Source organism: Lindgomyces ingoldianus, assembly GCF_010093535.1.
Source record: "Lindgomyces ingoldianus strain ATCC 200398 unplaced genomic scaffold BDR25scaffold_45, whole genome shotgun sequence".
Classification (NCBI taxonomy): Eukaryota; Fungi; Ascomycota; class Dothideomycetes; order Pleosporales; family Lindgomycetaceae; genus Lindgomyces; species Lindgomyces ingoldianus.
The window spans coordinates 25455-46518 of record NW_022985206.1 but is presented as its reverse complement, the minus strand read 5'-3'; the positions used below and the strand labels follow the sequence as shown (position 1 = coordinate 46518).

Genomic DNA, 21064 nt, shown 5'->3' with positions numbered 1-21064 from the left:
TTCACAGCACGACCTTCTCCCACCTGCGCGGCATCGGTAACAAGTTCTCTAGCCTCGTTCATCTAAAGCCCACCTCGTGCAAAGGAAACATCTCTTTTAACCTTTCTAATGTCTAGACAGGCGATCACTTCAAGTGCTATGGGATAGACAGCCACACTAGTGCTGGACCAATCTATGTAAACTGATTTGACATCGCAGTGGGGACGTCAAAGCATTCCGTACGAAGAGTAGCAAGAACATCAGCTGTCGGACTGCTTCATAGGGGTCCCTACCGCTGTATGATGGCTGGATAGCGCAGGAGGAGACATGGAGGAAAGAGGGAAAGAGGGGGAGGTGTGGGAACAAGGTGACACACGATGTGAAACTCGTAGAGTTGGTACGATGGAAATAGAGGAGAAGTATGATAGTAAAGACAAGCTGGTGAAATAAGAACTACGGCAAGGAGATTCGATGTCTGGCAAGAACGTCAGCATACATATTCACGGGTTGAAGCGTATAACTACTAGTGCGACAAGCCTCAACCCAGAAGCGAGGACGTAGTCATGAGCTTAGGCATCATGGGCTTCTAAGGGGCCTCTCGTCATTACTACTTATGCTTCTGCGGCGAGTTCGGTGAGGAGCTATGTCGTTCTAGTCAAGATAGAAGGTGTAGGGAACCTAGGCGAATAAGCTTTGAGAAACCCCGAACTACGTAACGCTATGAGGAAATAATATGTTGATGTAGAGAAGAATGGCATTTGGAATCTGTAGTGGGGGTTGGACGAGATGTTACAAAGAGCGCAGCTTGGAAGAGGTGGAGCTTCTTTTATACTACAGCATTTTATTGCATATTACGGAGCACTGCTTGAGCGCATTCAATCTACAAAACCCCTTGCTAGATTTTAAAGAACTTTACGAGTATGCCAATATTTGTTGCATAGTAGACCATATTTTTCTAGTATTGGTGTTAACATGCTGAAAGTTGGTTCTCTTCTGAACAGCGCCCCCCCCCTTTTTTTTAGTACACTCTTCTAGTTGACCAAAGGGTGATGCACAAGGGCATTTGATATTGTAGCCTTGTAGTGGGCATGAGTTATGAGAGAAGTCATGTATTGTGGACTCAGGGGTCAAGAGAGCTAGGTGGGACGCCAAGCACAAGTTTATAGTAATTGGGCAGACCATCGTGGAACCCTCGAGCTCACAGATACAAAATAATTCAAAGTAACCCTTGCGCATCGAAACCTCCACGGTTAGTAAGGAAGGCACCAGTTTAGGATAGCAGCATTCACTAGTTCCCGCACGACGGGAAAAAGGACTGTCAGCCCTACCATGTATGCATGCATCCGTGCCATCGTCGATTCGAAGGTCCCCGCGCTCTCGCTTGGGGGCTTGGCTGGCCTGAACTTGTTTGGGGGTTGCCGCGTGCAACACATTCCGGCGTCATTGCAACTAAGCTCTTTTTTTTCCACGCCCTCTAATCCATCACATACACACATCGCAGACGACACACGCGCCGCCGAGCGCATACTCACCGCCGCAATGCAGAACCATTCATATTCTGCGTTAGGATCCAGTGACGGTGCAACAAGATCTCCGCGACCGTCAACAAACAATGACGCGCACCTCCTTAGCAATTCCCTGAAGCGACTTTCACTCCACACGGCTGCCAACACGCCACTACCGCAATCACCGAGTCTGAACTCGCCTCGATATGCCTCTGACCTTCAACGGCTGCCCTCCTCGCCCGGTTACCCGTCTAGCTCGCTGCGCCGAAGCTCCAGTGTTGCTAGCCTCAACAGATCTGCTTCCCCCGCGCTAGCAAGAAAGTCCTCGAGCTCATCGCTGCGAGGCGATATGCCAGGAACACCGCGAGCACCAATTTCACGTCGATCGTCCTTCAATCCGAACATGCCGTCGCCCATCGGAGCTAAACCCGTCTTGCCTGAGATCGAGGAGAAACCCCCGCTCCGAGCCTGCGATGTGGCCGACGACTACTTCAGGAAGGAACTTGGCCTTCACGAAGGCATGGCAGGTGCAGTGACAGCTGGAACGATAGTCATTGTGCATGACCAATGCTATGGACACCGTTTTTCGAGGTCCAAGGCGCCAAAGGGCACTTTGAATTTGATTGTTGAGCGGCCCGAGCGCATACTGGCCAGCGTGTTGGGCATATCTACCGCCTATGTGCGGCTTGGAGAACGCCATGCTGGAGGAAGTAACCCTCCTCACCCTTACCGAAACCCCTCGGACCAAATTCCGTTCAAGATTCGCAAGACCTCCCGAACAGTAGATATCACATCACCCGTAGTCACCAACGTACACGGCGTTAAGTGGATGGAAGAACTGAAGACTATGTGTATGAATGCCGAGAAGAAACTGGCATCCACTGGGAAAGAGTTGGCTAGGGAGGGGCTGAGACTACCAGGCCATCCACCCAAGGAAGCTTTCCACGAAGGAGATCTGTACCTCTGCGGGGAGTCGCTTAATGCACTTCAGGGCGCTCTGGGTGGCGTTCTGGATGCCGTTGACGCAGTATTCCAAGGTACCGCAATTGGAAGTGGACCATCTCGCGCATTTGTCTCCGTCCGACCCCCTGGCCACCACTGCTCTGCCGACTTTCCATCTGGATTCTGCTGGGTTAACAACGTACACGTCGGCATTGAGCATGCCTTCACGCAGTACGGGCTGACGCACGCAGCTATCATCGACTTCGACTTGCACCATGGAGACGGCTCGCAGTCTATTGCCTGGGGCCGAAACAAGAAGGTTCAAAACATGCCGAAGAACACGCCAAACTCGAAGAAATTTTCCATTGGATACTTCAGCTTGCATGACATCAATTCTTTCCCGTGCGAATGGGGCGATGACGAAAAAATCCAATCGGCAAGTCTTTGCATCGACAATGCACACGGCCAGTCAATATGGAACATTCATCTAGACGGATGGAAAGATATGGATGACTTTTGGAGAATCTACGAAGACAAGTATCTGGCTCTGCTCGAGAAGGCGCGGAAATATCTGAAGGTCCACACCCATCGTCTGCGAACTTCTACCAACCACCCACCGCCAAAAGGCGCCATTTTCCTCTCTGCCGGATTCGACGCGAGTGAATGGGAGAGCTCAGGCATGCAGAGACATGGCGTTAATGTCCCCACCGAATTCTATGCTCGATTCACCAGAGACGTCGTACGGATCGCCGAAGAAGTCGACACAGGTGTAGAGGGCAGGGTCATCTCTGTCCTCGAAGGAGGCTATAGTGACCGAGCTTTGACGAGTGGTGTTCTCAGCCACTTGAGCGGTCTTTGCGATGGTCAAGTGTTTTCCAACACCATGCCTTCGAACGGGCTAGCGCAAGATATGCGCCGTCGTTTTGGAGGATTGAGTCTGGCCGAGGAGGATATCCCCATCCCGTCAGCAGAGGCCGAACAGACCCCAGTCACATATGATCCTCGCTGGTGGCATGATTCGAGTTTGATCGAGCTCGAACGCCTGGTTAACCCACCACCAATCGTCGCGCCAAAGAAGCCACGAACAGGCCCTACCCAAACTTATTCGTCCCCAACCCAATCCTTCACCGCGAAGGTCGTCGATCCAGCCAAGCTTCATCGTAGCGTGTCTGGTAAATATATATCGGCCAGTCCCTCTCGAGCCCCATCGCCACCTCCACCAGATGTCGATTGGGCCACAGCAGCTCACGCTTTGAGTAAGCTGTTGATCCCAACTGACCGACAAACTCGAAGCTGGAAGCTGGAAGACCTCACGGAACCGAAAGTCAAGAAGGAAAAGCCAGCTCCAGTCCCTGCTTCAAGCCGAGTCGACCCATCTGGAAGGCAACTGCGAGGCAGGAAGCTAACTACATCTTATGCTGACCCAGACTCAGACGACGACAAGGCAGCTGCGCGTGTGACATCGAGGGCTAACAGACGGAAGACGATTGCAGACTTTCCTGTGGCAGAACCTCCTGCAGCCACCCGGGCGGTGTCGCGCCGTATGAGCATTGCATCGAGTATCGGATCCGTCAATGGTGATAGGAGCGCCAGTCGTGCACCCAGCGTTGCACCAGGACGGAAGAGCATTACACCAGCCCCAGGTGCATCAACCAATGGAGTACAAGTGAAAAAGGCGAGAGGAACTACTTCCACCGCAGCTCGCGCGCCAAAGAACGAACCTCCTGTACCACGCGTGCCTTCGAACTATCTGAGCAAGACGGCTTCCATCAAGGAGAAGGAGAATGACATGGATCAACTTACTTCAGGCCTGAAGCGCATCACCTTGAAGCTTCCATCAAAGGAAGAGTACGAGGCAAGGGAGAGACTGAAGGCTCTTGAGGCGGCGAGGAAGGCTGCCGCAAAGACAAATACTCGAAAACCAGCTGCAGCACGCACCACGAAGACGACGACTAAGTCAGCCACCACAAAGACGACTGCAGCAAAGAGAGCTCCAGGACGGTCAACCAAGTCACCCAAGCCCCCGTCGCCAGTTGAGCCCGCACCAGAGCCCATTTCCACGAACGGAGCCATCTTGCCCGAGCCACCAAAGATCGACCAGACGGTAACACCTCCCCTCGAGCAACGGCAGCCTCTGCAGCCACAGCAAGTCAAGAGCATGATTCCTGTCGCAGCGGCCGACACACGAACGTCCGGCGAAGTAATCAATCCTCCAACGGAGCTGGCAGAGATGGACATTTCCCCAGACCAACTGCCCAAGTCGTCCTTCACGACTGTCGACCCATTGCCCATGACGACCTCTCCGCCTCGCCCCGATACACCTCCACCACCGCCACCGTCAAACGTTGCGCAATTCGTCAACTATGGCGCACACACATTCAGTGTATCCTCTTCACTGAATACCAATCAGGCGAACAAAATCGAGCCTCAGGCACCACTGCAATGGCTGCCTCCGAACACAGATGCCGCGCTCCCCACAACTGCAGCTCCTGCAGCACCACCAATGACGCCTAGCAAACGGCAAGACTTGCCCGTATTTACAGCCAACGGGGCAATCCCATTTGCGCCGAACCCGAATGTTGCGTCAGTGCCAATGAGTCAACATAATACAGGTGATACGATCAAGAGCAGGGAAGGAGAGAAGGAGATGGATATTTGGGAGGTGCCCGAGACACCTGCACGATAGATTTTTCACTGCAGGGCGAGTTCGTGTCTGCCAGCTTCGTCTAGGGACTTCATCAACGGAAGACGAGCATCTATCAATTCAATGCGCGGGTTTCTTCCTGAAACACAACGCTTGCGTTTCCGTGCTTGTGGCCGGGATGGCGCAGCAGGGAAGAATGAAGTGGGTGATGTTGTTCGTGCTAGGCTCCAGGGTTTGTGATTGGCCGAGGATACTGGGCGAGTACAGTGCTTTTTCTGGCGTTCGTGGGATTTTGGATGTCTTGCCCTCGCCCAGCTCCTGGCATGGCAATGTGTGATCTTCGATGGCCACGATTCAGTTGCCCATCATTGTTCTATAATTCTGTCTTTTCCCTGTTTTCATTCGCTCTTTAGCTGTTTTCCCTCCCCGGCAAGGGACGGGATCCTGTGGGTGCGGACATTTGCTAGAGATACCCGCTTGTGTAATGTTGTGTGCTTGCATGCGGGAACAGGGTTATTGCAGTGTTTCGGAGTTTTGGCCTTGGAATCGAATGTCATGTCACTTCCCCGGGACCCTCTTTGATTAATTGCTCAATTGCTCAATTGGTCTCGCTTTTCCGGGCGCCTGGTGCGGGAACACACGCTCTCTTTGATGCTCGACGCGGCATGCCCCGCTCGAAAACTGTCACAAGGTACCCTCTTGTAGCGAGCCGTGGACCAGTGAATGTCGGTGTGGCATGTCATGCGGCGTGGTGGTGGTGTGCAGGGGAAAAGAAAGTGCGGGGAAGCTTGGACTTGGGCACCAGATGCCAAGCAGTGCTAGAATGACGTACCTGCCTTTACGTGGTTTCAATGACCTGACTACAAAGCCGTGCTAGCGCCATACCACTAAACAAACAGTCTCTTGTTCATCTTACTCTCTGCCTTCCTTTTCCTTTCTCCACTCCTCTTCTCTCCACGCGTTCGTACAACTCTCAGAAAACTAACCCCACCCGTTCACACAGCTATCAAAAATCTACCCCAATCGTTCGAACTCATGCCGGAGAACGGAGCCGCAGACAGTGCCCAGCGAGGCATCAACCGCCGTAGGTACTATTTTCCTTACGAGCTCTTCTCTAGTTCCAACTCTCCAAACCTCACCCCAAGCGTGTCTACTTCTGGTTCCGAGAACAATCCCACGGATAACGAGAGCACTGTAGTCAACCCCTTCAGTCGCCATGATGAGTTCTCCCGCAAATCCATCCTCGCGTACAAGATCACTACCGCTGTGACTTGGCTCATCATCGTCGTCACGTCCTTCTACTACACCTTCAATGCTCCGCATGAGGGGAAGTATGAACGGAGAACGATCTGGGGTCAGAATCATGCGCATCCGAGTCCTTTTGCTATGAATGCCATTATTGTCAGCGTCTATTGGTAAGATCATTCAACTTCCACGTCACCACCTGCTTGTGAACTGTGAGAAGTTTAGAGCATCTGAGCCGCTAACCACACGCCTCAAGGCTCATACTCTTCATCCTGCAACTCGCCTACTCCTGGCACCTCTACTCCTCCAACAATGTCTACATAGCCGCCGCCGCTAATGTAGGCTCACACTTCATCGTCAACAACCTCCTCCTCTTTGGTTTCATCCACCTCTGGGTACGCTCGTACTTCTGGCTCGCCGAACTCCTTCTCATCATCAATTTCTTCAACCTCTCATTTGCCTATTTCCGCCACAGTGCTACGCCTCGCATCATTCACATCTCAACTGTGAGTGGCCCGCTGGCATGGAACTTCGTCGCGCTCTACTGGTGCGGTGCGGTTATGGTAGATGCTCATAATCTGCCTGCGCGCATTGTCGCAAACATCTTCATCTGGGGGATTCTCGCATACGGTGTTTTCTTCCTCGTCGCATTCAAAGACTATACCATGGGCTTTGAACTGTCTATCCTTGCAGCTGGTAATCCCCTCTCTCCCCTCTTTCCCGTCCTATGGGCAGAGTAGCACTAACTATCCCAGCAATCGGCGTAACCCAATTCCTAACCAAGGTCATCGCGTTCCAATGGATTTTCGCATTCATCATCATGGGCATTTTGTTCGTGCTGTCACTTGCTGTCGGGGTCCCGGGACTCCTAGGTCGTGATCCTTTTGCCCGCGGGGAGATTGTCAGTGAGGATCGAGAGAGGGCTCCGTTGTTAGCTAATGAGTAGGTGGTTTTTTCGGGGGGGAGATAGGGGTGATATGATGGAGGGTGATGGTGGAGGGAGCTGGTGAAAGAGATGGGGAAGAGAGGTAAGAGAGGTAAGAGAGGGGGATTGGGTTAAGAAGATCTTTTTAACGGTTTTCGTAATGTGCAACAGAATGGTTTCTGTTCAAGTTTGGGCTCGGTTCACAAATTAGCACACAAGGGGATGCAACTGCAAAGATACCCTACATAGCCTTTTACAAATGGGATGGGTTTTCCTTTCATTGGACCTGTTATTGTGGGTTAGGAAATATCTTTCGAATGAGGATGTTTCGATGCTTGCTAGCTTTATAATTTCGGCGTTGGTTGTTTTCCTGTTACTATCCACTCCACCATCATATTGCCTTTCAGCTTCCCGCGCTGTTCAAGTAATGCGTTTAGAACAGGAAGAGTATGTCTTAGACATATTCTTGATGCCTTCGCGCTCACAACATTGGGTGCCATTTCCCTGTTTAGTATTCACTGCACAAGCTTTAAAAAGATTGGATAAGTTGTATTTCTCAAAACCTGCACTCGCCACGTGGGCAATACTTTAGAAAGATAATAAACTTTCTAGACGCTTGCTAGCTCGACGAAATTGCCGTTTAGAATTCTTTTTAGCTCTCGCGGTTTACTGTCATTCACAAATTCAACAGGACGTCTATAGAGCCGGAGTAAGTTGCCTGTATTATAAGGAATTTACCAGAGGGCAAAAGAGAATAAAAGCTAGGAGAAAGTCTCTCCAATGGTTTTTTTTCAACTCTCTGCAGCCGCTTAAAGGAGCCCTTTCAAGTTCTCGGGAAGTAGTTAGCGACATTTAGTCAGTCCTCCTTGCGGCGCTTAACCGAATGCTTGAGATTAGCGGGAGACCCTTCACCCTTCACCTCTCACCTCTACTCTTGTTGTACTCGCTAAGAAATCTGATGTTACTTCATATAGGGCACGATATCGTAAGATAGAGTAAGTTCTACCCTAAAGAAGATGTTGGAAACTGATGGGTATGCGCTAACTTTACTGTCCTCGTCTATTCCGGCTAGCGATCGCACGAAGAATACCTACATCTTGCCTTAACTCGTGACATGACAAGATGCCGACTATACGAAAGGGCCGGGGAGCAAAGATACGCACGTACGTAGGGGTAGGAATAGAGGAGGCGTCGGAAACTAGACAGTTCCTCGCGAGTTCGCAAATGGAGCTAGTATCTAGCTCCTGGAATACTGCGTGTGGAAAGCGAGCAAACAGCGCACATTTCATTGCTTTCTTCATGAACACACTGTAGAGGCTATTTAGGCGTCAGAGAAACTATGTGGGGTCTTGAAAGCTTAGAGATGAAGATAGCAATCGGTTCCGGAATCCCTGGCATGGAGCACTGCCAAACAGCCTCCCGCATGTTCTTGACGTGCAGGCAAATCGCACGCAGGGGATCCGCGCGCACTGTCAGCGCCTGTATCAGTGCGCTCGCAGAGCCTCAGTCAATCGCGAATAGATCATGACGATGATGGGTAATCCCTGCCATGAAGACGATCGCTAGCCCTGCCGGCGCGCGAACTAGACTGAGGTCAGCAACCGCCATCGCCATCACATCCATTATTGATTATCAATAGTGCTATACTTAGACGAGGATCGCCATACTTGCTACGCCCGTATTTTCTATGGCAGTTGGCCGCCGAAGTAGCGGAAGCAAAAGAGCACTCAGGACGGGAATACAGATGTCGACGAGGCCGTTATGCCAACAATCCAATCTAGAAGCGCGGCGGTGAGCTCCATGACAGGTTTAAAGGGGTCTTAGCTTGCTCAGCCTTGCTAGCAGGTACAGGACTACGAAATTTCTTTAAGATTCCGTCCCTGGAACTTCCGACTGCAATCCGTATCATTGTACTGGGCGAGGTTCTAGCGACGATTCCACATACCATTGTCTTCTCCATATTAACCAAAGTAAACAATCATACAAAGCATTATCCTATGAGTGGTGTCCCTTGGACAATACTGGCTTATCAATTCCACCGAAAGCTGCCATGTTCATGTTCGAACGAAATTACGCGCTGCTCTATGCAAACAAGGCTTGAAAAGCAGAACCAATATATTTAGACCAATGCCTTGAGTATTAATCCCAGAAAACACGAAAGAGAGAAATCGCGAGCCGAAACCAATACAACAGTTTCATTACTGGAGGAGTTGGGGAGAAAAATAGGACTAGATGCTACCTACACTTGTTCCTGAAACTATAATGGGAGAAAGCCGAGAAGTACAAACATCGTCCTGACACTTCGTTCCCGCTACTCGCCCATACCCCGTGCACAAGTGCTTGGTGTCTATCAAGAAGGATGAGTGGTAGCATCTCCTCACCTAGATATACTATGATTCCGTTCAGCTAAAAAAAAAAAAGGTGTTGGGATACTATACTACTCTACTGACCTCGATGCCTAGTACGACGACTGCAGACTTGACAGCAGTGTGTCCAACCGATAGCTAGGAGTGCTTTAAGGCTGTATAGTACAGTTACGGAGTAGTCGGCTGTTACTAACTCACTGTACGGAGGAGGTGACGTAGGTGTACAGTTCGTATACAGTAACTGAAGTATTATGAGGTATTTAAGCTAAAGCTAGAGACCATACCAGATTAGGAAGCCGTGATAGCCAATATCCCAGCTGCTCGGCGGTTAATTTAACGCCAGAACACTATATATTATCCCAGTTAATCTCAAAGAGAATTCTAACACAATAGAAAGCATTATTTATGCGCTCCCTAGCCCAGGTATCTCGCATACGCTTTGAAAGAGTTGCCCCACGCAGGGACGGTGTAGATAAGCTGGATGAAGCCTGCTAGGCGGCAACACGCTGGAAATATTGCCTCGTTGATTGGGATAGGAATTGGGATATCATGATGGGCAAGAGGACAAGGGAGATGGCATGGTTGTTGAATTTGTTAGGAGATTGCTAACAAAGTAAGCACGAATACCATTCTCTGCATTAATTTCTGAACACAAGACTCCTGGGCCTTAGAAACCTGCCCTAGCAACAATAATCAGCGCGTGAAATTACCTGAAATCCTGTATAACTGCTGTAAACAGTACAGCAGTCTCATATACAGTATAGTATACTAAGTAGATGTCCTGTACGTACGTGCGTGAGCAAAATTAGTGTACTGCAGCACTGTACTTTTAGGCGTGCTAGCGGTTGGTCACACTGCTTGACGGTTATTAGTATGTTAAATTAATCGACAGTACATTAATAACTGAGTTTTTCTATGAGTAGATATACAGCTACGTGCTGCTGCACACATATACAGCAAACCAGCTGAGCCCTCTACCTGGAGTAAAGTTGAAATGGGGTCGAAGCTCTTCGAACGCTCGCTCGAATGCATTTGAGACAAGCGCGGAAAGGCCTAGCTATAGCAACAAAAGTCTAGAACAAGACTTTGTGCAACGACAACAAAGCTTTACTAGTCAAGCCTATTCCATTATATTCCACATGCTAGATTCTCGAATAATTAGCCACAGCTACGGCAATACCTCACATGAAAATATCAACACTTAACGTATTACAATCCTAGCTCTCATCTTCTATGACCCATGAGCTATCTCATTCCACCTCCACCTCCCCCCTCTCACTACAGCAACAAATCGCCGCCCCCATCTGCACCCCCCGGACTTAGCACCGCTTGCTGTGCCGAGTTCTGATTTACCACCCACCCACCGCCCACATTCCCTGCATCACTTCCTACGATGGGACTACCACCGAATGTACTCTGCCGGCCGACCCCCGCGAAATAAAGGTCTGCTTCATTAACCGCCGCAGCCAGGTTATTGGAACTAGAGTTCGCAGTTCCATTACCGCTGCCATTACCGTTTGTCGGTGCGAGCGTACTGCCACCATGCCCGTTCGTCGGATGCATATTCGAGGTAGTGGTATCTAGCCTCGCCCGTTCCGCAACTGCGCGATCTCTCGCAACCTTCGCCGCCACAACCGTCGGCAGCCCCGCTTTCTGCAGTGCAGGGCTGTCTTGCAACCTCCTCTGTCTCGCGGACCTAAACACCTGATTCACCGGTTTCAAATACACCGTCGCCAACGTACCCACATTCAAACACATTTCCTCCAACGTCCCGGGATCAAGTTTCTCGCTTTCCTCAGCCGTGATGGCCGGTTTATCGCCCATAACGATACGCTTCGCGTCCTCGGGTGCGGAGGACAGGAGCCGCCAGTACATGTACCCCCGATCACGGAGGTCGGGGTTATCTGTTTCTTCGGTTGCCCATTTGAGAACTTTTGGGACGAGAGAGGAACCACGAGTTGGCCGCTGAATAAACAACTTCACCGTCGCCGTCAACAACGCTAATTGCACCTCATGCGTCTCCTCCTTAAACCCGTCCAAAAAATCGTCCAATAGCACATCGCTATCCTCAATCCTATCCGCATACTGCCCTATAACCCAAATCATCGCGGCTTTGGCTTCAGGCTCGTCGAGGGAGTCGAGGTTTTCGCACAGCGTGGAGATGATAGATTCATACTGGTTTGGATATTTGCGGAAAATGTTTCGGATCACGACAGTGGCTTCTTGCACGATGTAAGAGACTTTTGTGGAGACGAGGGTCAGGAGCGTGGAGATGCACAGTTGGGATGAGGGCGGGATTTTTATGGCGAGTTTGCCGATGGCGCGGACAGATTTGCGGACGAAGTCGACGTCGATTTCGGTGGCATATCTGTGAGAGGTTAGGATGTGGGGGGACAGAGAGGGGGGAGGGGGGGGCGTAAAACATGGGAGGGCAAAAATACACTTACTCTGCGAGTTCAGTCAGGACTTCTTTGATATTTTTTTCTGTAGCGAGCATGAAGATGAGCTCGAGCTTGGTAACTTTGACGTAGATTGGGTCGTTATATTTGCAGAAGAAAACACGGATGTCGTTCCGCAGGACCTCAGGCCGCCGTTGGAGGATGAGTAACGCGTTTCGAAGTGCTAGATACTGGATCTCCGGGCCTTTCGATAGAAGGGTGACGAGTGGCGGGGAGAGCTTATTACAAAGCGAGGTGATCACTTTCTGATCGGAAATATAGTTCATGAGGTATAATATCACACGGATGCAAGTGAGCACCACGGCAGAATTCGAGTGCGAGAGCCGAGGGGATATGCGCTCGGCAAGAAGGGCAGCTTCGGAGGAGTCCTGTGGGACGTAGTTCATCATGGCTTCCAGGATGTACGTCTGACCCCATTCAGAGCAATCGGGGAGGATGGACACGATCTTCGATGCGCTGGCATAGTCAATGGTCAGTTTGATGTTCTCGCTCCGTTCCCAGATGTCCATCAGGCCGGCCAAGGCGCTGGAGACAACGGTGGGGTTCTCGTCCCTCAGCATGCCGTTCAGCTTGTCGATCAGATCCGACGACTCGACCAAGTGCCGGTCGTGGTCATACAACTTTGCCACGCAGAAGGCGGCCGTCTTGCGGACATAGGGATCGTTGTCACGGAGGAGGTTTTTGAGGTGTGGGACGGTGGCTTCGACGTACTCTCTCACGTGGATGTAGGACATGGTGCGGAGAGCGAGGGCGCGGACGAGGGGGTTATTATCATGCATGTCCTCCTGGATGATGGGCAGGGCCTTGAGGGCAATGTCGGGTTTTATCCTGGCATAGTTGACCAGATACAAGAAGCACATCTTCTTGATCTCCAGACTGGGAATGTGCATGCAGCCGACGATGTCGGGGAACAGGGCGACCATGTCGTTATTGCTCATGGTCATGTTGGCGACGATCTTCTTCAAGGCCGTCTTCTTGGCGGCGAAATTCTTATCCTTCTTCCCACCGCTGTTAAGTTCCAGCCGCAGCTCTGCTACTTTGCCCTGTGGGGAAGGGAGATATGGTAAGCGGGCGCTGTCGAAAGCGTAGGGAAGGAACATGGCGGCGACATGGTAGGGGGAGGGGCAGGTGAGGGGCAGGTGAGGGGCAGAGGAGGGGCAGGAGAGGTGAGGTGTGGGATGGCAGTCACAATGTTGTAGCCAAAGGGGATAGATACGGGGAAGGGTAGGAATGTAGGGGAGGGGGGGAAGGGGGGGAAGAATGGAGGTGGGAAGAATGAAGGCGGGCAGAATGGAGGCTGGAAGAATGTAGGCGTGCAGGTTGGGGTCCGGGAGGGCGATGGTGTAAGGCGTGCAGAGATATGGGACGGGGGGGAAGAGGGGAGGTAGAGGGGACGTACTCGAGCGAAGAGCTTCGCATCCTGGCCGCCTGCGCTCATGGCGGGCTATTCGTGTCTCGTGTCCTTCCGCAGGGCGGGCGATGTGCATGTGCCTGGTGGTGACACAATCAAGCAGCAGCAGCAGCAGCAGCAGCAGCAGCAGCAGCAGCTGGGCAGCAGGCAGCTCGCCTCTCTTCGTCGTCTTAGCCGCCCCCCCTCCTTTACGGCAGCGGCGAGGCTGTGCGCAAGTTGATTGGACCGACCAGCGCTCACTCGATGTACGTGCCAATGCGCATTATGTGAGAGTCAAGGGCAGAAAGTGAAGAGGGTTCAGATGAGTGAAACGGCACTGGCGATGGAGTCAACAGATGTTTTTGGAGAACAGACCGGAGTCGTCACGGATGAGGAGCGTGCGTTGCGCCAAGCCTGTGCAGCGGCTCAGCACTCCCACGTTTTTTGCGGAGCGGACCAGCCAGGACAGTGAAACACGGCGACAAAACATCTCCCACCTCCGCCGCAACCTTCCACCCTCCACCCCCGCAACCGTCAACCCTCCTGTGTGACGCCCTCTCTTTGAAATCAGCTTCATTTTTGGCCTACATACACGGCGATAATGTCCGCGCTGCCTCCGCCGCCGCCACAATGGGTTATCGATCTCAACTCGACGCCGGCCTCCAAGCCCAAAAACCTATCCATACCAGATCCCCCAGGCTACACGGCTGCCCTTAGCTCGAAGCAACGGTCACAGTCATCCAAGACGGCAGTCCGAAAGGCCCCAACAACAGAGGAGATGGACACGCTAAAAATGAAAAAGGCATGGGAACTCGCCATTGCTCCAGCAAAGCAGCTCCCCATGAACGCAATTGGCACGTCCAAACACACCCACACACACCCACACCCACACCAACACCTACACCTACACCTACACCTACACCTACACCTACACCTACACCTACACCTACACCTACACCTACACCTACACCTACACCTACACCTACACCTACACCTACACCTACACCTACATCTACACTCACACCTACACCCTCTCTCACACCCATACCTACCCCTACACTTACGCCTACACCTACACCTATACTCACGCCTATACCTACACCTACACTTACGCCTACACCTACACCTACACTCACGCCTACACCTACACCTACACTCACACCGACACCCACACCCACACTCATACTGAAATCCACACCTACACCTACACTCACACTCACACCCACGCCCTCTCCCACACCTCCGCACCCCGAGACCCACACTCTCCGTCGCCCCATCCTCACCCCCGACCACAGACTTTGCGCTAACTCGCATCTCTATTTAGGCATGTACATGACCGGCAACACGCTCCAGATCTTCTCCATCTTCATGGTCTTCACGCTCTTCAAAACCCCCGTTATCGCCGTGTTGTCCCTACAACGCGTCTTCGCTCCCTTTGAGACCCCCGGCACCTCCGGTCGACTTATTGGTGTCAAGATTGTATATGTGCTGATGAATATGCTAATGTTAGGGCTGGGAATTTGGAAGGTTAATCAGATGGGTTTGCTGCCGACCACGAGATCGGATTGGTTAGCTTGGGAGGGGGAGAGGACGTGGTCAGAGAGAGCGGTGCCCAGGCAATGGCTTTGAGGTGGTGGTCAGCTGGTGGAGGCGCGATATTGGGAGGACTAATTTCATGAGGTCGAATTACATGAGGCCGGAGGGCCCGCCCAGCGCTCCGTATATGCTTGTCCTTCACGTCCAACCAGCTTCTCGCAGCTTCCAGTGTGTGCTTTTTCTGAACCATGCCACCAGGCCCCGTAGACCAATTAGGAAAACGTTCAGGATCTACCTACTCACTAAGAACCACGAGGCAGCTTTCATTTCCCCAACTCTATACGATGCTGCATTAGAGCCGCTATCGACTCCTTAAAAAGAACACACCCCCGGAATCGTGTCTTTCATCCGCGGCGGCAAACCGTCTAATCCATTCGCCTTCCTCGGAGCCTCGGCTCCCTATTGGTGCCATAACCGCGCCACTCAAAGCTTCCTTCCGTTTTCTGGAAACCCTCGACAGCCCCGGTGTTGCCAGCCTCCTTCATGATTTTGTGATCAAGAAGCGCAACCTCGAGCCGGTTCCCCAGCGGGGGCCCGTCACTATTCTGGGGGACTTGTGGCAAACTAACTTCCACGCAGCGGGGGCCCGTCACTGTTCTGGGGGACTTGCGCCAAACTAACTTCCAATACAACTTGGAGCATCCACATTGTATCGCCCGCTGATTCCATTGCTCCAACCTTCAACCCTCGCAATGAATACAAGCTCCAGCAATCTGCTTCCAGCTGCATTCAACATTACCACAACTAGCACCTCCCACGGAACATAGCAATGGTCTAATAAATGATTTGGGACGGATCTTGGTATACCCTCTGAACAACCTGTCTAACCCTAGCAAACGGTTAAACGGATGGAACTCCTCCTATTCCCGTCCCCTGATATGCTGATGCTGGTCACGTTGGCTTCTTACGGCAGAATGGCTGGGCGCTGTGGCATCCGTGGCGGGTGAGGCTTTGATATGTGCATGATGGGCATGATGGAAGGAGGATTATTACTTCTCGCGCGGCTCTTCCTATGGTGTTCCTCGCCGACGGCCGCTCCTAATAGCACCAAGTTCTTCAGTCACGGTTCCTCTACCGACACCTAGTCAATAGTAATGGCCTCCTCCACTGCTGCCTCCATCGCCTCGTCGCTCACAACCAGTTTCCCGAGCTCCACAAGCAAGCCCTCTGGAACAACGAACGGACCATCACCTCTCCGTTTCGTCGCCTCCTCTTGCCACCTTAGCCAAATCTCATCAGGCGAAGGATCTGGAGAACAGGCATAGGACTCGACAATCCCGTGCAAAAATCTGTCCCCTGTATCATTAGCTAGACACGCCATAAGCCCCCGAAACTCAGTTGCATCATAGCAAACCGCACCATCCATATCCTCACACCAGCCTCCAGCACCAAAATCTACCATAACCACATTCGGCAACCCCAGGACCCGCAATCCCCCTGCACGGGGAAACATTTCCAACATAATATTCGCAGGATTTCCAATATCTCCGTGAAATATCCCCTTCGGGTTCAGACCGTGCAACCAGCGGATTGCCTCCAGCACTTCGATGAAGATGTGCGCGACGAGCGATGCCGGGAATGTCCGCACCTTGCGGCGGGTTGATAAAGTGAAGAGATCTTGACCAAATACGGGTTCGAGAGCAGCCCATGAGTACCTTGCTGGCGCGATTTCGTCTCCCTTGTCGATAAGCATCCCTCCGATTCTCTCAGATCCGGAAATGTGTATGTTAGAACGGATCGCCTCTAAGAATGCGACTTCGTCTTTGTAAAGGCGGGTTTTGATCACGACAAGCTGGGAGCGAAGAGTGGAGTGGGTTGTGGGTAGCGTTAGGCTGGTTCTTGGGAGACAGAGAGGAAGTCGATGGCTTGGGTTTTGCGGGATGTTCAGTTGAGCGTATTTTTTTGAGGCGGTTTCTAGGTTTTTGGACATTTTGCTGCTGCCAATGTAGGGTTGCTTGTGGGGGAGATTTCTGTTTAGAAACGGCGAGGGAAGTTGTCAAGGCGTTTAGGAGTTGGGGATTTTACGCTGGAGAAAAGCGTGCGGTTACGGTATTCACATCAACTTCACATTCACTGCCCTGGCTTAGGCAGCAAAGGAACGAACGAATTCCTTCGTTGTGATTCCGTTACTCTTCCCGCGTTACAACTTCTGACGTCCGTAGTGATTATTTCCAGAGCTGCAGCCAGACTACCTCATTCCGCAATGTTATGTCTTCCAGTCCCTCGTCCGAAGTTTCGTATTTCCCTCCGCCTTTGCGAACACCTCCTTTATCTAATCCCAGCCCCTCACCATGACGCACCTTCTTCGCGACTTCCCCAAGCTCGGCCCAAATCTCAGTCAGGAAAACTTCCAACCCTTCTCTGCGTCCCTTACCCTAGATATACAGATGAAGATAAAATCGACCTATTTCCTCCAATAAGCTTCTATGCGCAACCTCCTCGCTACAATGTCGAAACACTTCTGTTGTATCCGGCGACGTTATACGTGAGTAGCCGGAACTCGTAGCGAACTGCCTGGTCTTCCACGTATGTGGTATACTCTGAGAAACTTCCAAGACCAATAAAAATTACCCCTAGTAGTCCTGCTACCAGTATACTACCGTTGTGAGGATCCTAGCATCAAATTCTCGCATTGAAGATCAGACACATCAGTCTATGACGCCTTAGGAAGTCCGAACCACGCCGTATCGCGATGAAAACGCGAAACATGAAGAATGGCAGCGCATCTCTATCCACGACAAGAAGTTGCCCGGGTTTCGGGCCTCGAACTGGAGCCATGCTGCACTAAGCTTGGTCAGACTCAGAGGCTTCTCCGATATCTGAAGTTGCCGGGGAAAGCCTCGTCGGTGGCGCTGTTCTATCCTAGATTTCTTTCATCGCTCTGTTTTGCTCTTCCCCTTACTAAGATCTTTTCAGAACAGGCCTGACATCGAGAATTGTTGAACACAGAGGGGCGGTGTTGAGGCGGGCCATATCTATGAGTCTGTGACCAGTGAGCGCGTCAGTTGCCATGCCATCTTTCTGTGTGCGCAAGACAAGAATTCGGAATCTAAGTGAGGATATTTATATACGTCCATGCCGTAACCCCTCTCTCGCTACGGCATTATCCTGAACCTCAACGACCAGTCCCCGACCTTCTATCGCGTTTTCCATCTCCGATTGTCCAATTCTCTCAAAACATTATCCGCGACTCTTTTCTCGCACCCTTGCTCTTCAATCCCCTTCGTGATGCTACCATATTCTAACAATAGGCCTGTCCTTGCTTCCCTTAATCCCGTATCTGAAATTAAATATATCCCGGCGGAAGTTATCCAACATATTCAAATCTGTCTTAAGACAGTACCTCCGATTAATTTACGCCACAACGCAGGCCGCAAAATGGATGCGACTAAAAGTACAGAAGAAATTTTCATTCTTCACGTAATTCACTGGAATTGACATCGTCTTAACAGTAGGAATAGCCAACGTTGCTAAGACGGAGTTCATGCCTACGAGCGGAACTCTGGGGTGGTTCACTCTGGAATTACCAGTGTCTAGTTCTTGGAGCACATGTTCGCGGTTCGACAGACTGCATGAATGCTGAACTAGGAGCTAGGGTACAGGTCTTGAATCAATGGCATATGCGTTTGTTATTAGGTACCAATCCAGGGTCTTGTGCTTAGTGTCGGACTCCGTTCGCGATGTGCGTGCTGTAGCGAGGAGGTGGTTGCGCAAAAGACAGATGTATGTTGCGTAGAAGAAGATTAGATGTTCAAAGTAGGGAACGTATTTGAGGGAGTAGGAGCCGGTTCCTCCGATGCTGACGCGGACTAGCTAAAGATTATTAGCGTTTATGCTTGATGGGTGGAGGGGAGAAAAAAAGCTATATATGGAAACAGCAACTTCTTACAATAAGTACTCACAAGATTTCTCAAAAGATTACTGAATGGGTTACTAAAAAATATAGGCGCCTGCTGTTGGTAGCGTGTTATAACGTATCAAGGCATATGAACAGTATAAGGTTTCCCTGCTAGGTCTCCTGCTAGAATCAGCTAGGTTTATAAGAGGATGTAATTTCTGTCCTTCAAATCAAACTATTATGCAGATTTCGGCCGAGCACAACAGCAAAGAGAAAGTCTACTACGTTCCTCAGGTTGGTAATGTACCGAGGTAATAGTAAGGCCAAATGCGGCTCGGCCTAAGTCACCTAATCCCATGTTAATCAACTTCAGTGGTGCAAGGTGTCATCCTGGAAACATTTACAGCTAAGTCTCTTCTCTTGGCTTTGAATCACTCGCGCTCTAAAGTGCACGCATGATTATTGATAGGCAATCCATAAAGCGGTCCCTTATCTTGGCAAACACCTTGAACTGCTGATGCTGCCCGTGGACAACTCTTCATGTATTATCAGTCATTTTCTTTCTGCTAAGTTACATCAATCTGTCACCTCTTTTACTATCAATGTTTCCATTTTCCTAATGGTAAATGGCCACCGCATTGACTTCAACCACTTACCTCTCCATGCAACAAATACCGTAACGGTCAAAAGACCTGTGATTACCCAATACAACCAGACCCATTTCGAGACAATCGGGCCGGTATTTGAAGGCCCGAAATTCCAAAAACTCGCACTGAAAAGCGTCGCCACGAAGGTTCCTGGAAGGAAAATAAGCGTGACGATTGCAATCGTCCGCATATCTGAACCATACATAAGGTTCAGTTCATTTTCCTTCTGGCCGATAAGACTGTACACCTAAGGAATGTTAAATGTGGAAAATTGGATGAGGGAAAGGAGAAGTCATACAGCTTGGACTTGCGCCTGGATTGCTTCTTTGATGTAGACGTTCGTTCTCTTCTCAACGAGTAGACATTGATGGACAAACGCCAGTCTCTCTTCAAGTTCAAGAGAGTCAATTGTGCCTGGGTGGAGACTCTCCCCTCTGTATTGCTCCTTTGAAACCTGCTCTTGAAGGAAACCCACAATATTCAGGTGCCCAGTTACTAATGCTGTCACAGCGGCACTTGAGCAAGTCACACCGGTGAGCTTCCTACTAGCCTCCCCTAAATCGATATCGGGCTGCGACTTCGATCCGTGACTGCTCAGATATACGTCATTACCCAAGCAAGCCTGTATATCGCCCAGATTTTTACGATGACCTTGATTAAAATTTTGGGATACTTCGAGGCTAAGGTCCGCTAGAGCGATTGGAACGAAGAGGCGACTTTTGGCGAGATGTTTGGCATTGATGATGTAGTCCAGTAGTTGGCTTGTCTCCTCCACACTCAGTCCAATACAAATCCCGTAGGTAGTGAGGGCCTTCTTATCATGCGATATCACAACACCGTACGACCAATTCCAGCTCCGTGATCCGCGGAGCAAGAAGCCTAGAATATGATCAGATATACACAGTCCATACGGATTTATTACGAAAACCAATCTTACCGCTCCAGTCTGGGTTCCCGTATAGAGGAGCGAACGTCAAAGCACTGCCACTGATATGTAAAACGGCTCTAGCATGTCGTTTGGGTATACGCCAAAAGTATTGCAAGGCTTCCATCGCATCCTCTGAAAATGGCGCACCCATTCGTTTGCGATGATGCGACGAAAGTAAGCTATGATGCGCAAATGGTTAGATATATCACAGCTTGAAGCTGGCTGGGGTTTGCGCACAGGTTCAATCTCCATCTATATCGATCATTCGAATTCGAGCCGTCCTGATAGGAAGTCCATGAATACGTTGATCAGGAGCAAAGGCTGGCTAATAAATACCGTAGCCCTCCTGCAGACAGGTGGAATATCCTCCTCACCAAGGTCCTCCACGTGGTGATATATTTGACCCTCGAAGCTATCTTCCCAAACTTGGACGTTGGTAAATCCTCCCAAGTGAGCTGGCTCTTCCGAGCCTTTCATCTCGGCGCCGATGCTTGAGCCTGACCTACTGTGAGGCTGGGGGGCTTCTACATATAAGTGATGAGTTGAAGAGGTATGGAGAGGACCAGTTCTATAGTTGCTATGTGTCGGAGTTGAGGCTGT

General features: G+C 50.8%; 7 protein-coding genes across 7 annotated transcripts; 3 read left to right on the top strand and 4 right to left on the bottom strand.

Annotated features, from left to right (window-relative positions):
* Positions 1–124: 124 nt before the first annotated feature.
* BDR25DRAFT_361509 (uncharacterized protein) lies at positions 125–1215 on the bottom strand (the record flags this gene model as incomplete). Its single annotated transcript, XM_033696427.1, has 8 exons — positions 125–136; positions 169–432; positions 513–547; positions 588–598; positions 658–783; positions 896–972; positions 1020–1098; positions 1127–1215. 8 exons carry the CDS (start codon positions 1213–1215, stop codon positions 125–127), a joined length of 693 nt encoding a protein of 230 aa, XP_033541285.1.
* A 672-nt stretch (positions 1216–1887) lies between these two features.
* On the top strand, positions 1888–5112 carry BDR25DRAFT_242350 (Arginase/deacetylase; the record flags this gene model as incomplete). Its single annotated transcript, XM_033685780.1, has 1 exon — positions 1888–5112. One exon carries the CDS (start codon positions 1888–1890, stop codon positions 5110–5112), a length of 3225 nt encoding a protein of 1074 aa, XP_033541284.1.
* Positions 5113–6066: 954 nt separating this feature from the next.
* Positions 6067–7747, top strand: BDR25DRAFT_296669 (DUF1774-domain-containing protein). The gene is made up of 3 exons (XM_033688946.1): positions 6067–6485; positions 6572–7011; positions 7071–7747. The coding sequence occupies exons 1-3, from the start codon at positions 6106–6108 to the stop codon at positions 7259–7261; spliced, it is 1011 nt and encodes a 336-aa protein (XP_033541283.1). The 5' UTR covers positions 6067–6105; the 3' UTR covers positions 7262–7747.
* Positions 7748–10884: 3137 nt separating this feature from the next.
* BDR25DRAFT_346668 (AP-2 complex subunit beta) lies at positions 10885–13798 on the bottom strand (the record flags this gene model as incomplete). The annotated part of the gene is made up of 3 exons (XM_033694166.1): positions 13465–13798; positions 12054–13108; positions 10885–11974 (listed from the first exon to the last, which is right to left on the bottom strand). The coding sequence occupies exons 1-3, from the start codon at positions 13501–13503 to the stop codon at positions 10885–10887; spliced, it is 2184 nt and encodes a 727-aa protein (XP_033541282.1). The 5' UTR covers positions 13504–13798.
* A 258-nt stretch (positions 13799–14056) lies between these two features.
* On the top strand, positions 14057–15084 carry BDR25DRAFT_242381 (uncharacterized protein; the record flags this gene model as incomplete). The annotated part of the gene is made up of 2 exons (XM_033685783.1): positions 14057–14313; positions 14751–15084. 2 exons carry the CDS (start codon positions 14057–14059, stop codon positions 15082–15084), a joined length of 591 nt encoding a protein of 196 aa, XP_033541281.1.
* A 1037-nt stretch (positions 15085–16121) lies between these two features.
* Positions 16122–17036, bottom strand: BDR25DRAFT_346666 (uncharacterized protein). The gene has a single exon (XM_033694165.1). It carries the CDS (start codon positions 16979–16981, stop codon positions 16133–16135), a length of 849 nt encoding a protein of 282 aa, XP_033541280.1. The 5' UTR covers positions 16982–17036; the 3' UTR covers positions 16122–16132.
* Positions 17037–19455: 2419 nt separating this feature from the next.
* BDR25DRAFT_307171 (uncharacterized protein) lies at positions 19456–20999 on the bottom strand. The gene is made up of 5 exons (XM_033690792.1): positions 20801–20999; positions 20702–20745; positions 20474–20643; positions 19835–20415; positions 19456–19783 (listed from the first exon to the last, which is right to left on the bottom strand). The coding sequence occupies exons 1-5, from the start codon at positions 20939–20941 to the stop codon at positions 19466–19468; spliced, it is 1254 nt and encodes a 417-aa protein (XP_033541279.1). The 5' UTR covers positions 20942–20999; the 3' UTR covers positions 19456–19465.
* Between the last annotated feature and the right edge of the window lie 65 nt (positions 21000–21064).